The sequence below is a fragment of the Mesocricetus auratus genome, unplaced genomic scaffold (assembly GCF_017639785.1).
Source record: "Mesocricetus auratus isolate SY011 unplaced genomic scaffold, BCM_Maur_2.0 Super-Scaffold_100026, whole genome shotgun sequence".
Classification (NCBI taxonomy): domain Eukaryota; kingdom Metazoa; phylum Chordata; class Mammalia; order Rodentia; family Cricetidae; genus Mesocricetus; species Mesocricetus auratus.
The window spans coordinates 25,322,518-25,341,104 of NW_024429207.1; the positions used below are offsets into that span (position 1 = coordinate 25,322,518).

At 38.0% G+C, this 18,587-nt stretch overlaps 1 protein-coding gene across 5 annotated transcripts in view; it reads left to right on the forward strand.

Annotated features, from left to right (window-relative positions):
- Positions 1 to 13,230, forward strand: part of Hook3 (hook microtubule tethering protein 3) — an 84,080-nt gene extending 70,850 nt beyond the window's left edge. For all 5 annotated transcript variants that reach the window (XM_013110839.3, XM_005066577.4, XM_040731797.1 and 2 more), the window contains 5 exons: positions 372 to 454; positions 2,737 to 2,837; positions 6,831 to 6,935; positions 7,091 to 7,162; positions 10,382 to 13,230. In XM_013110839.3, the coding sequence (XP_012966293.1) occupies positions 372 to 454; positions 2,737 to 2,837; positions 6,831 to 6,935; positions 7,091 to 7,162; positions 10,382 to 10,522 (502 nt within the window). In that variant the 3' untranslated portion in view covers positions 10,523 to 13,230. The remainder of the gene's footprint in view (positions 1 to 371; positions 455 to 2,736; positions 2,838 to 6,830; positions 6,936 to 7,090; positions 7,163 to 10,381) is intronic.
- Positions 13,231 to 18,587: the final 5,357 nt, after the last annotated feature.

Sequence of the window (18,587 nt, forward strand, 5' to 3'; positions counted from 1 at the left end):
CAATTTGCCTTTGGTGACAAGATTTTGCATCGAAAAAGCTTTTCAAAGATTGAAGCTTATTCTTTAAAACATGAAGATCCTCATATATGTTTTTATGTAAAAGAAATTCTTGTTTCAAACCAATACAAATGTTTTTTGCCTTTTTAAAACTTTAATCCGTTTACCTTTGTTTCATAGTTCTTGTGTACAGTGCAAGTGCATTCCAAATATAATGAATTTTTAGTTCAAAATAAAAAAAAGGATACAGAAACAAGGGCTGAGCTTGTACTCAGAGGTGGAGAACTCGTGTAGCATGTATGAGGCACTAAATTGGATATCCAGCACAGGAAAGAAAAGCAGAAGTGATGATAGAGTCATATATTTTGTTGCAGAGAGAAGCTGCATGAAGCCAACAATGAATTACAGAAAAAGAGAGCCATTATTGAAGATCTTGAGCCAAGATTTAACAACAGCTGTGAGTTTTTCCTAATAGCATCATTAGCTGTACACTGTTCTATAGATAATTAATTTTTGTAACTTGTTATTTTGGCTGGTTAGTTGGTTGGTTGGTTAGTTGGTCAGTCTTTCAAGACAGGGTTTCTCTATGAAACAGCCTTGGCTGTCCTGGAACCCTCTCTGTAGACCAGCTGGTCTTGAACTCACAGAAATCTGCCTGCCTCTGCCTCCCGACTGCTGGGATTAAAGGCATGCACCACCACTGCCCAGCTAACTTGTTTCTTTTTTAAATAGGTCTTTTAGCTATTCTAGCAATTAAGAATTTCCCTTAATTCCAAGGGTAAACACTGATCTACTGCCCAAGGCCCCATAGGTTGCCCAGGCCTCCTCACTGACTCTCACACTCAGGTGGTCTGGATCAGTCCCATGCTGGCCTCCCAGGGATGCTCTCTCAGCCTGGACTCTTAGGGGAGTGCCTGGACCCTGCCCTGAGTGAAATGACAGACTTTGAATATCCCCTATGTGGGAGGCTGGGGAGGATAGTGTGGGGGGGGCAGGAGATGGGGAGGGAGAGGGAACTGGGATTGACATGTGAAGCAAGTTATTTAAAATTAAAGTAATTTAAAAAAGCTAAAAAAAAAAACAAAGAATTTCCTTTAAGGGGCTGGAGAAGATGACTTAGTGGTTAAGAGCACTTGCTGCTTGTCTCGAAGATAAGTTTGATTCCCAGAACCTACATTCTTATTCACAATCCCTATAACTCAACCTTCAGGGATCCAACACCCTCTTCTGGCCTCCCTGGGCACTTACACACATTTAACATATACTTACACAGGCACATACACATGTGCCTAACTAAAAATACATAAAAATAACTTGTTGCCAGGAGGTGGTGGCACACACCTTTAATCCCAGCACTCGGGAGCCAGAGGCAGGCGGATCTCTGAGTGTTCAAGGCCAGCCTGGTCTACAGAGCAAGTTCGAGGACAACCTTCAAAAAAGATACAGAGAAACACTGTCTGAAAAAAACAAAAAAAAATGTTTTTGTATTTCGGTTTTTTGTTTTTTTTTTTTAAGAATTTGTCAGGTGTTGGAGAGATGGCTCTACAACTAAAAGCTTTTGCTGCTCCTGCAGGGGACCAAAGTTTGGTTCAGAACTGCCTATAATTCTAGCTTTAGGAAATCACCATGCCTCAGGCCCTATGGGACCTGCACTCAAGTGCACATACACAGAGACACACAGATACACACACATATTTTGAAATAATAATTTTTAAAGCGTTTGCCTTTTTCCTTAAAGTACTGATTTTATTTATGAAATCTTTAACTGTGGATTGTAATAGACATTATGTCACGCTAGATACTTTCAATATAATTGCTCATAAGTTAGTTCTAGACGAATACCTCTGTATCTATTTGAACATGCTGTTATCTTAACTTTGTTTTTATGGAAGTAAGATTTTAAGTCATAGCAAAATACAGCAGTGGGTAACCATTTTAAGTACAATAGAATTAAATACATTGTTGTGCAACCTCACCACTGCTCACCTGTAAAATCTTCTCATGCCTCTCAACTGCTAATCCCCCCCTCTGCTAATCTACTTTACCCTCTGTCTCTGAGCTTCCCTGTGCTAGGAAACTCATACAAGTAGAATCATATTTGCACTTTCCTGTCTAGTTTATTTCACTAAGCATTTCTTTTCCCTTAACATTAAGTCTCAATATTATGGCATATATCAGAATTTAGACTTTAAAAGAGCACATGGTATGAGTATGTTTGTTTCACCCATCGATATATGCTCTTTATTTTATGTGGTTTAATAGCAGCATCTTTGTTTGCTTATTAAGAGAAGCTTGCCAGGTGGTGGTGGTAGCAGTGGTAGCAGCAGCAGCAGCGGTGGCAGCGCACGCCTTTACTCCCAGTACTCAGGAGGCAGAGGCAGGTGGATCTCTGTGAGTTCAAGACCAGCCTGGTCTACAGAGCGAGTTCCAGGACAGCCTCCAAAGCCACAGAGAAACCCTGTCTCAAAAAACCAAGGGGGGGGAGAGAGAGAGAGAGACAGAGAGAGAGACAGAGACAGAGAGAGACAGAGAGAGAGACAGAGAGAATAAAAACACAAATTATTTTTAAAGAGAAAATAGACCAAGCAATATCTCAGGACTACCATTTATTATTTCATAATTTAAATATAATATTATTAAAATCTTCTACATTCCAACCACAGTTCTCCCTTCTGCCCCCCCTCTCTCCCCTCACCCCCTACCCCCAAAAACCTAATTTTTTATGACATTTTTTTGCAGCCTTAAGGATTGAAGAATTGCAAGAAGCTTTACGGAAGAAAGAAGAAGACATGAAGCAAATGGAAGAGCGCTATAAGAAGTACTTAGAGAAGGCCAAAAGTGTGAGTGTGAGCTTGGAACCATCTCATTGCACTTCCAGAGATGTTCTCTAGCCTGATAGTCGAATGTCCTCATAAAATTATGTTCTCACACAGAGAATTAGCAAAAAAAAATCTTCTAAGCAGAGAGAGATCTCAAGCAAGTAATAATCAAAATAGGTCACTCCAGAAATTGATTAGCAAGAAGAAAATATACCTTATGTAAGAAATAAGTGACAACCACCACTGTAGGCAGTAATTAGAGTTAACAACACACGAAGAAGAAAAGGTGTAATGAGGTATCTGTATGTGCAGACAGGAACAAGTAAGGACCCACTAGGGTCCCCAGGGTGGCACTCGTCAGACCTGGCAACACGCATTTAGCAATCTCATTTGGCCAAGAACAGAGTATGATGACTGACATAAATGTATGAAAATGTCATGATAAAACCTACTAAATTACAGAATGATTTTAAAAGTTTTTAAGTGGTTAGAGAGATGTCTCAGCAATTGAACACATTTAGTACTTGTGCAGGGGACCCAGGTTCAGTTCTCGGCGCCCACATAGCAGATTACAGCCATCAGTAACTCCAGTTTCAGGAGCTCTAAAGGCAGTTCTAACTCTAATGGCATGCAGGTGATACACATGTATATGTGCTGGAGAAACCCGCATACTCATATAACTGAATAAATCTTTATTTTTACAAAAAGTTAAGGGGCTAGAGAGATGGCTGAGTGGCTCAGAGCACATGTTATTGCAAAGAGCCCACATGGTGACTCTCAATTGTCTGTAACTCCAGTTCCCAGGCATCTTCTCATCTCCATGGTCATATGATACATAGTCACATGGTACACAGTCTGCTGGGAATCAGGCCACTCAAAATAAATAAATCTTTTGTCTTTGGTTTTGGTTTTCAAGACAGCATTTCTCTGTAATAGGTCTGACTCTCCTGGAACTCATTGTGGAGACCAGGCTGGCCTCAGAACTCACAGAGATGGGCCTGCCTGAGTCTTCCAGGTGCTGCAATTAAAAGCATGCTCCATCACGCCTGGCCAAAATAAGTAAATCTTTAAAAAAATAACTATAATAAAAAAAGATATTGGCAATGTGTAGTGTTACAGCCAAGATTTGATGCCTCCTGATGGAATATCACTGTTATCAATATTAACCTGAATCAAAATGTCCTCTAGATCTTTCCTCACGCTTCATGGGAAATAACATGAGGCTGTTTGAACAAGTTAAATAATGCATTGATGATGATGGAGTTTCTCCCTGCCTGGTCCTGCCGCCCTTCAGTCCCAAATAAACACACTGAGGCTTATATTACTTATAAACTGTTTGGCTGATGCCTCAGGCTTCTTATTGGCTAGCTCTCTCTTAATTATTAACCAATTTCTATTGAACTGTGTCATCTCCACTTTGTCTTGGCTTACCTGTGATGCCTGATCCTCTTGTTCCCTCAGCAGCTAATGGTGTCCCTCTGGTGGCTCCTCTCTGCCTTCCTCTTCCTAGCATTCTCCTAGTCTGATAGCCCTGCCTGGCTACTGGCCAGGCAGCATTTACTCATCAATCAGTAAGAGAAGCATATATTCACAGCATGCAGAAGGACCTGCCCTCTCACATTAGGACTGGAGGGGGCTGGAAAGATGGCACAGCAGCAACTATCTATAACTGGAGTCCCATCGGATCCATAGTCTCATTGTGTCCAATTCCCTTTCCTGATGTATCTAAATACATATAAACAAAACACCTATATACATAAAATAAACTTTTTTTAAAAAGTAAATATATTACACCTTTAGGAAACTGTTGGGTAATGCAGAATTAGGAATAAAAGTCAGTGTTATGAGAGCTGAGCAGATAGCTGGGTGGATAAAGTGCTTGATGTACAAGCATGAGGATCTATCTTATTTCATATCCCCAGCAATCACAAAAAACTGGCCATGGTTGCACACCTCTATAACCCAGCTATGCGAGGTGAGAAACAGGACAATCTCAGGCTTACTAGCCAGTCAGTCTAGCCAACATGGTAAATTCCAGGTTCAGTAAGAGACACTGTCTCAAAAAATAAGGTGGAGAGTGATCAAAGACCCCCCCCCCCCCAAGAGTGAACCCTGATTGCACCATCGCATCATGTGCTGCTTGGGTCCTGGAACCCTGGTTTAGCAAGAGAACCACAGACACACATAGTGAAGTTGAGATTAGGTGGGAATGTGTAACTACTGCAACCGAGAACTTCATCACTTTTATGTCAGCCCAGAAGGGGCTAGCTAGTCTTAGTAGAAGATCTCTGTAGGTGAGCAGTCTCAGGTTGTAAATATCTGGAAGGAGGGAGCCACAGTTGCTAGTCTTTGCACACACTGATCAGTCATTTATACACACTCATACTTGGACACCCTCTAGGAAAGCTTTTCTGTTCCTCTTCCACCTAACCCATGTGGACAGTACAGTTAGGCCAATTGGTCTCTGAGTTCAATATATACATATACATATACATATATATATTTATATGTACTTACATATATATATGTATATGTACTTATATAGGTATATGCATACACACACACACACATACAGAGGCAGGAGGATCTCTGTGAGTTCAAGGCCAGCCTGGTCTACAGAGTGAGTTCCAGGACAGACTCCAAAGCTACAGAGAAACCCTGTCTCAAAAAACAAAATGAGAGAGAGAGACAGACAGGCTGACTGATTGACTTTGGCCAAGTAATCCCAGCTACTTCATAAAGCCAAAGCAGAAGGGATGAAAGTTCAAAGCCAACCTGAACAATTTACTGAGACCCTTGTCTCAAAATAAAAAGGTATAACAAGATCTAGGAATATATGCCTCATAGGTAGAGTACTTTCCTCACATGCACAAGGCACCAGGTTAAGTCCCCAATCCCTCCTGACTGTAAAGGTGGGAGACATAGACATAGACTAAATTCTGCCATTTTACATAACTGTTACTTTTTTGTTTTGGTTTGGTTTTTTTTTTTTTAAGCAGGGCAGGATTTTTCTGTAACAGCTCTGGCTGTCCTGGAACTCATTCTGTAGACCAGGCTGGCCTCAAACTCAGAGAGATCTGCCTGCCTCTGCCTTCCGAGTGCTGGGACTAAAGGCGTGCACCATTCCCACCCAGCTAGAATTATTAATTTCTTACAGGTGGTGGTAGCATTGTGATTATGAAATTAAAAACTTAGGGATGTGCACACTAAAATACTTAAAGGTTGTGTGTCACTGGGAGTGTGAATTATTTCTAACACATAAGAGTGTTAGGAATATTAGATATGACAAAGTAGCAACTGCTATGTTAAAAATAATAAATGGATTTGAACTGTTTGGAGATCTATGTGTTTGAACATTCTGATAGTAAAACTATTGGAGAGCAAAATAACCTCTTTCCCAGAACTCCAATAAGTCACGTAGAAATGCGTCCCATGCGCATGTCTCACCCATGCTACTGACAGAAGAAGAGACAGCCTATTAGGATTCACCCTGTGTGCCTTTCTGGTTACATGTCCAGGGCTAACGGAAATAAAACAGAAAAGAGCTGTGACTAGCATCTCTTTAGCAATGCTCACTAATCCAGAATTGATTCTTCTGTCTATATCATTGAAAAGTTAGGCGATTTTACTTCATACATTTACCTTTTGTAAATGTCTTTAATAGCTTTTGAGTGTTACTTCCGCTTTCTGGTTTGTTTGATTGGGGTAGGTGTCGCTAGGAATCAAACACAACTTCATGCATGCTGAGATAGCAATAGCTATAGCTGTATGTGCTGCAGCCATTGGATTTCCTGACCCTTTCCTGCAGTACTGGGGACTGAACCTAGGGCCATATACATGTCAGGTATGTACTATACCACTGGGTTGTATTCTCAACCTGATTTTCATTTATAAGACTGCTTTCTTAGATGCTAGAGTCTTTAAGTTTGAGGGATTGAGGTTTTAGCTTTTTGGAATTTTGTTATTATGTGTGTGAACTTATATGCATGCTAAATTTTTCTTTGATTTTTGCAGGTTATTCGTACATTAGACCCTAAACAGAATCAAGGAGCTGCACCAGAAATACAAGCTCTTAAAAACCAACTGCAGGAACGAGATCGACTGTTCCACTCATTAGAGGTCAGTTAGTACACTGTGCAATAAAATACTGAGGTTTTTAGCTTTTTCAGAAAACTTTGTTATGTTACAAAATTATAACCTTGGGTTAGACAGTTAATTGTAAATATTTTCCTTACATTGAATTCACTGAATCTTTACATGTGGTTTTGCTTCAGAAAGAATATGAGAAAACGAAGAGTCAAAGAGACATGGAGGAGAAATACATTGTTAGTGCCTGGTACAATATGGTAAGAAAAAAGTCTTCCAGAATATCCAAGATATAATACAAAGTTATATGTCATTATTTTGCCTTTACTGTAGAAGTAATTCTACCAAAAGAATCTGAAGTAATTTCTGTCCTAACATATACTAACCATGCCTCTGTGTTGATCTTAAAACTGAAAAGCACCATATACAAAGCTAAAGCATTGTGAAACATTCACCCTCAGAAGATAGGAAAACCACAGTTTAGTCTTATTCCTTGGAGTCATTTGTTGTAGGGTAAACAGATTTGTTAATACCTAAACACGAGTAGCTCTTGCTTTGTGGGCTGTTTTGGTACCTTTGCAAGATGGGTTTTTCTTTGCAGGTAGTTTGTCTCATGAGATGAGATTTGGAAATGTTGGGTTTCAGGCTTTGACCAATGAAGGTTTGGAAATAGAATATTGTGTATGCATGATGGGAAGCTGTGTGGATTCCAGGGGTTGAGCACAGGTCACTAGCCTTGCTTTACTCAAAGAGTTCTCTCACCAGCCCAGGCGTTAGTTGTTGATATAGGCAATTGGGCTGTTCTTTCCGTTTCCCTCTTGTCTTATAGCTCTCCTGTTGGCATAACACTATTGTTCTTGTTTTAGTGTTACAGCTGGTACTATCTCTTAAAGGTTAGTTCTCCAACCTTAAAATGTGATTTGATCTTTACTAAAAATATGTGTTTCCTGATGTTTGTGCCTACAGCACACCAGTGTATTGGCTCAAGTATAAGTTCTTACTGTGATTTTTTTAAAAGGAAAGTGATTTTGAATGAAAAATTTTTATTCATGTTACATATTAACCACAGTTCTCCCTCCCCTCCTCTAATCCACCCCCTCCCACAACCCACCCCCATCCACTCCTCAAGAGAGGGAACTATTACAAGACTAGGGAGAAACCTGATACTAAGGAAATTGCCAGGAATCCACAAGCATGACCCTAACTAACACCCCTAGCAATAATAAAGAGGGTGCCTAAAATGGCCTTCCTCTGTAATCAGATTGGTGACTACCCTAACTGTCATCATAAAAAACAGATGCACAGACCCACATCCAAGCACCAGCTACGGGAGTCCAGTTGAAGAGAAGGAAAAGGGATTAAATGAGCAAGGGGATGTCAAGATCATGATGGGGAAATCCACAGAGACAATTGACCCGAATTTGTAGGAGCTCATGGACTCTAGAATGAGAATATTATTAACAAATTAAAAGTAGAGAAAACAAATTCCACTGAGGGATTTCTCTGGGCATTAACCCTACCCCCACTGTTCTGTCTTCCTGGAAGCTCAATGTTCCCAGTCTCACAGCCCTGTACTTTGGTCCCTGTTAGAATTTCACATATTGCTTCTTACGGAACCAGATTTGTTTATTCTGTGACATGGAACTAAAAGACAGTGATAATTTTTGACTTTTCAGAGTGAAGGGATCATTCCAAATAGACATATGCAAGTTCTACACTCAAAAGGTAACCAATAGGAGCATCATGCTTCTATCCAGAAAGTTTAGCATCTCAGACAACTTAAAAGGGAGTCAACAAATAGTTTTGTGCTGGCCACTGACATCTTAAAAGTAAGTGAAAAGTGTAGCTCAGTGGTAGAGCCTTAGAACACAGCACAGTCAACTGCTTGAAAAGTTAGAGTTGTTTAAATAAAATGTAATTTCATTATATATATTAAACTTTTTCTGGTTATTTGCTAGTTTTATTCAAACCTTCAGATGTATCTTAAGTTATAATTGAGTTAAAAATGCTCTAGGGATTGGCAAGATGACTTAGCAGGTAATTGTGCTTGCTGCTCAAACCTGGCACCCTAGTTAAATCCTTAGAACCTATGTGAAATGGAAGGAGAACCAACTTCATGAAGTTAGCCTCTGACCTCCACATAAACTGTGGTACAGGCTTCCCATCTGTATATATCATGTATAAACACACATAATAATTGTTAATAACTGTACAGACACACACTCACAACCACCCACACCCTGAGGACATACCCCTGAGATCAGGCATAGTAACACAAGAAAGTAAGTAATCCCAGTTCAAGGTCTGCTGGGATGGCCTAGTCCTAGGCTAGCAGGGCTACATAATAAGACTCTGCCTTAAAGAAAATAAAACAGCTGGGTGGTAATGGCACAGGCCTTTTATCCCAGCACTCAGGAGAAAGGCAGGTGGATCTCTGTGAGTTTGAGGCTAGCCTGGAGTTTTAGGACATCCAGGGCTGTTACACAGAGAAATCCTGTCTAAACAAACAAACACACAGAAAAGAAACATATTCTAGCATTTCTTTTTGAGGAAAATGGGTTGTGTTCTTAGGTGCCTATGAAAGACAAAGGTTATATTCAGAATGCAAAGCTGTAGCCAGTGTTTTTCTAGATGCTTATTGGTAATAGGAAGATTGACTTTCCAGTCTCCTACCTTCTGTTCCTTATTTCTTCTTTGTCAGCCTCCACCTCTCCACATCAGATTGCCCTGTTCCTGGTATGATTAACCAGCAATCTCAGTTCCTCTTGCTAGGTTAGGTCATTGTCTTATTAAAAGAATACTAAAACTGGCCCATCCCAGTCTCCTTGTGTAATCTGTCACTAACTATCTTTCCAAATTCTGAAAGTACCCTACAGGTTTCCTCCCTGTCTAGGTGTAGCCTGGTGACTTTTGTCCCTCTTCAGAGGTAATAAGGGGAAACCCCCTTCTTAGTTGTGTCCTCTGTTGTGGGTTGTCAGAAACTTTTTTATTAGTTTGTTTGAGGATACAAGTCTGCCTTGAAGTAAAGAAAAACAACGTTGTGGTATGTATTATACGTAGAATGGCTTTCTGTCGTAAGAAACAAGTGCATCTGAGTTTTTCCTTTCTGATTAGTTCTGTGATTTCCACAATTTGTGTGAATTGACTGCTACTAATCATTTGCACTTTTCTTGGAAAAATCATTGTTTGATTTGAAAGGAAAGTATGGGTGACATATTCTAAAAATTGTTCTCCATTATCTCTTATTTTGATTCTTGTAAATTCATAAGATTAATCCTTAATTTTTCCAAAGGAAGATCTGTACTTAATTATTGGAATGAAAAGGATTTCATAAAATTTTAGCCATAATGAGTAGAATTAATCTTCCTAATAAATTGTACTTTGCTATTCAATGTAGTAAATTCTGCATGGTCACATTTATTTTGTAAGAATATCCCATGTTTTCACTGACTACTTCTGTTTCTCTTTTAATGTTACAGGGAATGACTCTGCATAAAAAGGCGGCTGAAGATAGACTAGCTAGCACAGGTTCAGGGCAGTCATTTCTAGCAAGGCAAAGGCAAGCAACCAGCACAAGAAGACCCTATCCAGGCCATGTCCAACCAGCCACAGCAAGGTAGAGAGGTCTCACCATTAGGGATTTCTAAAAAACATACTTCTGTTACATATAACAACATTTCAGGAAATTCAGCCAGCTTATTTTATTTCTCTCCTGTGTTAATACTTAGTGTTTCTCACGTGAGGATTTTTCCCTCTCTTGTATCTTTCAGTTTCTTTGTCCTTTACTTTATAGTCTTTTCAGTTTCTTTTAATGTGCCAAAAATTTGTAAATGTACAATTAAAAGTGTTGTATAATAGTGTAATACTTTTCTTTGTATGAAAATGTCTTCTTCCCCATTTGTGTGGGCTTTGTAAAGAATCGGATTTTCTGCCAATAATTGATACACAATTTATATTCTTTATCGTGCCTACTGTGTTACCATACTTTATAAGAATGTCTTTGTTTAAAGGGAATTAATCTTTTTATGGTGTATTAATCTGTGTTTTCAATTGTTTTTCAAATGCACTTCAGATAACTTAAATATTTACTGTACTATACAAAGTGGTATCTAGTGCACTTTCATCACAAAGACAGGTATGTAGGCAGAGGCACTAGTCAGATCATTTGGCACCTAGCAGGATGGCTCGGAGGGAAGAAAGGAGTTTTCATGTTATTTTACTAGAAATTAAGCTTAGTCTAGGATTTGGAGTTCATTTTCAAAGCATAAGTATGTGGAATGTCACTGTTTCCTGCTGCCATGTTTGATGGCAGAAGTGAAATTGGTGGAGATGTTTGGGTAGACATTACAGAAGATAAAACTTGGCAGGATTTTTTTTTCTTCCTTTGGAATATCTTAGTTAAAAGAATCAGACTCTAGCCACGCACTTTTAATTGCTCTCCACATGTAAAAGATTTATTTTTCATATAGGTAGCCTTATCTTTGGGGCAGTTCTTGAATTTATGCCTCATATGTTTTATATATTCTGTGAGCCTTTCCTTTTCCCAATTAATATTTATAGCTAATGTCTTAATACGATTTGTTAAGATCAGCACATCCTTTCTGTGTGTAATATTATGACAGATCTATTTACAGTGTTTCTTAACTTACCTACAAGTCCAAGAATTGGTAACTGGAGAGATTTTTCTTGGATATTTGATTGTTGAAATTGCTTACATTGTATGCCACATTTATTTACATAGATGAATGCCTGTTAAGCAATCACTGTAAAGCACTTTGTCTGTATAAGGTATTATATATATAATTTTGAACTATCATTTATTTGAAAATGACATACCTTTTGTCTTTTTCCATATTGATTTATGTGTTTGACCCCAAGTTATATTTAAGGTTTCCTCCAGCCTTTTTCTTGTTCCAAACCACATTTTTCATAAGAAAAATGAAATCTGAAATTAGGTCAGAAGGTTATTTTGTTTTTAGGTAAGTCATCTAAGTGGAAGATGTTATTTTATATACTTGCTATTGGGGAATGCTTTTATTATTTAGTTCTGTATAAAAAACAAATAACTTTAATTCAAGTTTGATGTGATTAAGAATTTTCAGAAACTATATACAAACGCTTCATTTTAAATCCCTCCTCTTTTATAAGAAAGTTGACCTAGAAATCTATTCTGTATGTTTTGTTTTGTTTTTGTCAATCTTTATGTAACTCAAACTGCCTTGAACACATGATCCTCTTGAATTATAGGCATGAACTACCATACTCAGCTTTTAGAATGTTTTTTTTCCTGAGAAGCCATTCTTGAAGAAAGGTATTAGAACATAGAGAGATGATACCACGCATTGTGCAGCATTTCTTTACAAGCTATTCTTGCAAAATGTCTAAGCACAGTATGAGGCATCGGCCTAGGAAGACCATAAAGCAGCAAGAGTTAGAAATAATGGAGACCTGTGTGAGAACAATGCACTGTGGGGTTTCAGGGCAAACAGACCTGATCTTTCAGTTCTGCTTTTGTTTTTATTTCAAGACAATCTAGCTATGTTACCCAGAGTTGTCTCAGATCCTTTGACTCAAAACCATCCTCCTGCCTCTGCCTTCCAAGAGGTTGAGATTATGGTATATACCACCATGCCTACATGATATCAAGTTTGAAAATAAAAGATTAAAATTGGGGCCAGTAAAATGACCCATCTGGAAGAGTACTTGCTGCCAAGCCTGACAACCTCAGCTCATGAGATTCCTGGGGCCCAGATGATGAGGGAACAAGCTACTCCCAAAGACTGTCCTCTGACCTCCAGTCTCAACACAGCTGTAAGCACACACACAAATAAGTATGTTTTAAAAGATTAAAAAATAGCCTACAGTAGTTCTAACTTCACCTTTAGTTCACAGAATATTTAAGGTTCAAGCATTTTTTTTAAAACAAATTAGTCTATGATCTCTGCTCGTAATAAAATATTGACTATTGAGAAGTTATAGTTGTAGAATAAAATGATTGTAAAAACAAAGCACTCTGGAAGCTACTCTTCAACTAGATTTTGCCTATGAGGTAAACATGTCAATGTTTTGATTTTCATTTTCTACTTATCTGCCCTGTGTGTGTGCACACCCACCTAGCCAAACACTGTCTAGATGTTGTGGAAATGCTTCAAACTTTCAGAAGGAAGGTTAGCCTCTGATTTCTTCAGCATCTGCTGTGTTTGAATTTCAGGGTTTATAACCGTCACTGTTGTTTGCTGTATCTTTAATGTTTGGTGGATTCATTCAGTAAATGGAGGAAATAGCTCATGATATTTCAAGATAAAATAAAGCATGCTTTCACAAGAAACAGCATCAGAACATATACTTTAGGCATCATAAAGCCAGGAATGAACCTAAATGTAGCAGTGGCAGCTTTTCCATTGTGTGGTTTAGTAAGGATTTCGGGGATTACAGTTTCTCTGGTAGTGATCAGGAATGTTTCATACTCTGATGATGATGTGTGGTCTCCCTGGAAGTTAAGAGATCAGTGATGCTGGGCTGTGTCTTCACACTCTTTTATGATACTTTCCTGAAGCCTCCTAGGCTTCTTCAGTGTGGCTGTGGCTCGTCTGGCATTAGCAAGAGAATGAGGACAGTGGGACAGTGTCATTGTGTCAGTTGAGAGATGCTGTCACCAGCATCTGACCAGCTTATTTTCTATGCAGTCTAACTAGGGTTTACAAAAAAAAAGGCAAAGCAAACTACTAAAAACAATGACCATTTATGTTCCACATTATACATTTAAGATTAGAATAGGAACACAATCCAGTAAATAAATATAATAATTTTATTGCATCCGAAATGAAAATAACTAATACACTTGCACATACCTTAAAATAATTTTTTAAAGCTTGCGCTGAAGATTGGCTCAGCATACAGAGAACACTAGTTCAGTTCCCAAAACTGGCACGGAATCTCATAACCAGCCATCTCTACCTCCAGAATCTTACACCATCTTCTGACCTCCACAGGCACACATGCATGCAGGCAAAACCTCATACACATAAAGCAAATCTATGAAAAAAAATTTTTTTGGCTTTTCAAGACAGGGTTTCTCTATGTAGCCTTAGTTGTCCTGGAACCCACTCTGTAGACCAGGCTGGCCTCGAACTCACAGAGACTCACCTGCCTCTGCCTCCTGATTGTTGGGATTAAAGGTGTGTGCCACCACCACCTAGCTATAAAAGAAAAATTTAAATTGGGTTATAGTTTTCTTTTGTTTAATTACCTAACAATAATAAAAATAAGTCCCTAAATAATCCATATTCAAACTTAATCAGGATTGATTTCTGTTATCCATGTAAAATTAACTTAATGTAATGATTAAATTATAATATGGATATTATTGTCCAATTTTCTTGAATTTGTTTGGTTAATATAATTAGAGCCCAGTTGTACAAATCAAGATAAATGTTGTTGTTTTGTTTTGTTTTTTGAGACAGGGTTTCTCTGTGTAGTTCTGGCTGTCCTGGAACTCACTCTGTAGACCAGGTTGGCCTTCAAACTTAGAGATCCACCAACCTCTGCCTCCTGAGTGCTGGCATTACAGGAGTGCACCACCACTGCCTAGCAAGTCAAGCTAAAAAATGTTATCAGTGAGAACTACCAATCTAATTTCATTAGTTACAGACTCATGCTATACAAACATATGAAAGTGAGGGATTAAGTCCAATACAAGTTAGGTCTTAATGAAAAGAAAGGTGTGTGCAGTGAGCAATTTTGCCCACCTTTTCAACAGCAGTTCTTTTAGTCTTATTAATTAAAGGGGAACTGGTTTTTGAGGGCTAAGATAGTTTAGTTGGTATAGTACTTACTTAATATGTTTTAAGTACTGGATTCAATCTCTAGCATCATAGAAGCTGGGTGTTTATACCTGTAGAGAGTATAAGGCCAGTTTGGGCTACACGAGGTTCTATCTTCAAAAAAGAAAGAGAAAAAAATGTATGTAGTTCTTTTATAGAATCTCTTGCTCTCATATAAGCATTGATCTATTCTAATAATAACCATATTTTAAGCTTTAAAAACTTTCAGTATGAGTTATCTTTAATCAAAAACATAAATGTTAAAGTATCTTTTTTACTCTACACATTTAATCTTCATTTGTTCAGATCTCATCGTAGTACACAAATGTTATAATTACGTCCATTTGGGAAGTGTGGTACCTGAACATCCACAGTCCATATCTCATAGAAACCTAACTAATTTCCATCAACTTGAGTTAAGAACATAATTTGACCCCACAGTGAGAGAGACATATGTAGCATCTTTTTTGCTAAGGTGGAATCACACTAGTTTTCTGTCCATTAAACCATGGAAGAATAAATAGTTGAACCTTTGTTTTTAAATTTAATCTTTTTTAATTGGGGGAAGGGGATTTGGGCAGGATATGTGCAAGTAAGTGCCCATGGAGGCTAGAAGAGAACATCAGATCCTCTGGGACTGGAGTTATAGGTGGTTGTGAGCTGCCCTGTGTGGAACTTGGGTCCTCTGAAAGAACAGCCAACATTCTTAGTCATCTCTCCAGCCCCAATTGTTTGGACTTTTAATCCTCATATTATGAAGAGATGTTTTCCATTTAGATAACCATCAATCTGACTCAACTTTGTACTTAGCAGTGAAACCTGTGTGCTATCTAGGGTCATACCAGAACTTGGGAACCTGAGGCTAGGGGAAAAAAAAGCAAGTTGGAAGCTAGCCTGGAATACACAATGAGACCTTGTTTCACAAAACAAAGAGTGTGCCTAACAAAATAGAATGGGAATACAGGCCTGTTACCTATCACACTTGAGATCCTACATTCAGTCCCTCAATGAATGAATAAATACATAAATGCGTAAATAAATGGGATATCTGAATCTATAAAAATTATTTTATCATGCTCTGTTTTCCTTTTCATAATTTAAAGGGGTTTTTCTAGCCAATAAAGGTAACTTTCTTAACTATAGTGCTGTCAGAATTAAAAGTGATCCAACCCCATAGCCCTGGCTGTCCTGGGACTCACTATTGTAGACCAGGCTGGCCTTGAACTCACAGATCAGCCTCCTGAATGCTGAGATGAAAGGTGTGCACCATCATGTCTGACTTTTGGGGGGGGGAGGGTTGTCAATCTAATTTTACTGTGCTTATCTAGAAAGAGGTTTCAGAACTTATTTGAGTATTCTATGTATTTCTTTCCTTTTTTTTTGTAAGAGGAAGGCTAGTCTCAATGCATCTCACACAACTTTTTGTAATGAGTATGTAAGTGATTAGTGTATGCTTTTCAGTGAATATTGTCCAACTTTAGCATGATAATGTTCTAAGCTTTTTAATACTATACAGCTCTCAGAAGCATACAAAACAAAGTAATTTGTTAATAAGTAACTCGATTGTTGATAACACTGCTAACTTACCCTTTCTGTCCCTTAGAATTATCAGTCCTATGGGTTTTTTTGTTGTTGTTTTGGGTTTTTTGTTTGTTTGTTTGTTTGGTTTGGTTTTTCGAGACAGGAGACAGGGTTTTTCTATATTGTTTTGGAGGCTGTCCTGGAACTCACTCTGTAGACCAGGCTGGACTCGAACTCACAGAGATCCACCTGCCTCTGCTTCCCGAGTGCTGGGATTAAAGGCATGTGCCACCAACGCCCAGTTTATCAGTCGTATGTTTAGTGTCATGTTTATAAAACGAAAGACAACCCAAATGTAATGGCATTTCTTGCTTTTAAGTCATTAATCATGTCATGGAAAGTGTGTACTGATTATTTTAAAACAGCTTTTCAAGTCAGGTGTAGTGGCACATGCCTTTAATCCCAGCACTTGGGAGGCAGAGGCAGGAGGCTCTCTGAATTTGAGGCCAGCTTGGTCTACATAGTGAGTTCCAGGACAGCCAGAACTACACAGAGAAACCCTGTCTCAAAAAAAAAAAAACAAAAAAAGAGAGAGAGAGAGAGAAAGACAGCTTTTCATCAGTCTGATTTATCATGAGTAAGGAACCATAAATTCTCTAATATTTTAAAACATGAATATATGTGGATTCTTCCAATTACACTAAAGTAATAAAACAGAGACATTGGTTTGAGAAATGAGAAGCTTATATATGAAGTTTGGAAATTGTGGGGATCCTTAAATACATATGATTTATATATGTGTATATAAATCTGATATATGTATATATTTCTCTGTGTATATATTTATATATATACATGCATATTTAAAACTAGATATACCAAGGTTTGCTTTACATGTCTCTTTTCAGTATTCTGTTTTCTTACAGTTTTAGTAATGTACTGTAAGGTTAAGTCTGTAGTGTGTATGTAAAAATAGAAATTAAAGAAAGTAACAGATGGCTATTAAGACAAATCCATTATAAAGAGTAGGGTGAATATTGGGATAAGAAGTAGCCTAATTAACAAATATTTAGGGAAAGATACATACTCAAACAGTATCTTATTAGATGTCACTTAAGTTATAGTCAACAAAATATTCTATCATTATTACTCATTTATCTGATAAAAGAGTAGACCAAAACTAATTTCTAATTGTCTTTGGTGAGTATTAACTAAGTTCATAATCTATATGTTAGTGGGAGGGATTTTGATAACTATTAAGTTATTATTAAGTCTGACACAGTGAATTTAGGATGTTAAAGACACTTTGATGAGATGAGAAAAAAAATCTATGATAGCTAAAATTTTCACCACCTTCCCAATAGGCATCCATATCATACTTTATATAGTTTACAAACCATTTTCTTAATTTTATGTCCCCTTAATTTTACATTGTAGTGCCACAAAATGTAAATGAAGACAAAATGAATTTTTAAAAATTTATTCAAAGTAAGCCTTTATGAATCTGATGTGTTTACCACGGACTCACAGGCAGGTGTTTATGTAAAATATAAAATTGTAGGTGCCTATTATCTCAAAACTTCTCAGTCGTAGGGCTGTTAAAACCTGAATTATATCAACTTGGAGCTTAAAAGAATTAAGTACTGTGAGAAGAACAAGGAGTGAGTAAGAAGCAAATCCTAACCGATGCTGAGTACAGCGAGCACACTGACGGGGCTGTCTGATCAAACGCACCTGACCGTGATGAGTTTAGCAGCTGTGTTGTCAGAGCAGGGAAAGAACCACGTCTGTTCTTGATGCCTGTAGACAATGATTACTGTGTCCTTTCTATAGTCCATTTTATTAGAGATCAGCATCTTACTGTTAGCTCTCATCCTCATCAGTCTAGGTTGTTTATACTTTACTACATAATCTCTAACACTTTACTAATGGTAAATAATTCTTCCTTTCCTCTTCTGCTTTACTTTGGCATTTCCTGTTGACACCTCAGTGTCATGAATCAAAATCTGGAAATTCACCTATACCTGGGTTAGGCAACTGGTGGTCACACTATTTGATAAGAACGCTGTGAAGCTGGCTTTTGGTTTTAGTGCTGGGCCCAATGTATTCCAGGGCCAGTGCTCTACCACTGAACTCCATGCCCAGCAAACATATTTGAAACTGTGTTCTCATGTTCTCATTCTTAAAACAACAACAACTTTCTGTTTAGTGAGATTTCCTCACCTTTTGAGGGGTTGTCTCTTAAAACCTGTAGACAGTTTCTAATTTTTCCCACCATTGCAAATACCCAAAAGAGAAGGACTTTCTCTCTCTCTCTCTCTCTCTCTCTCTCTCTCTCTCT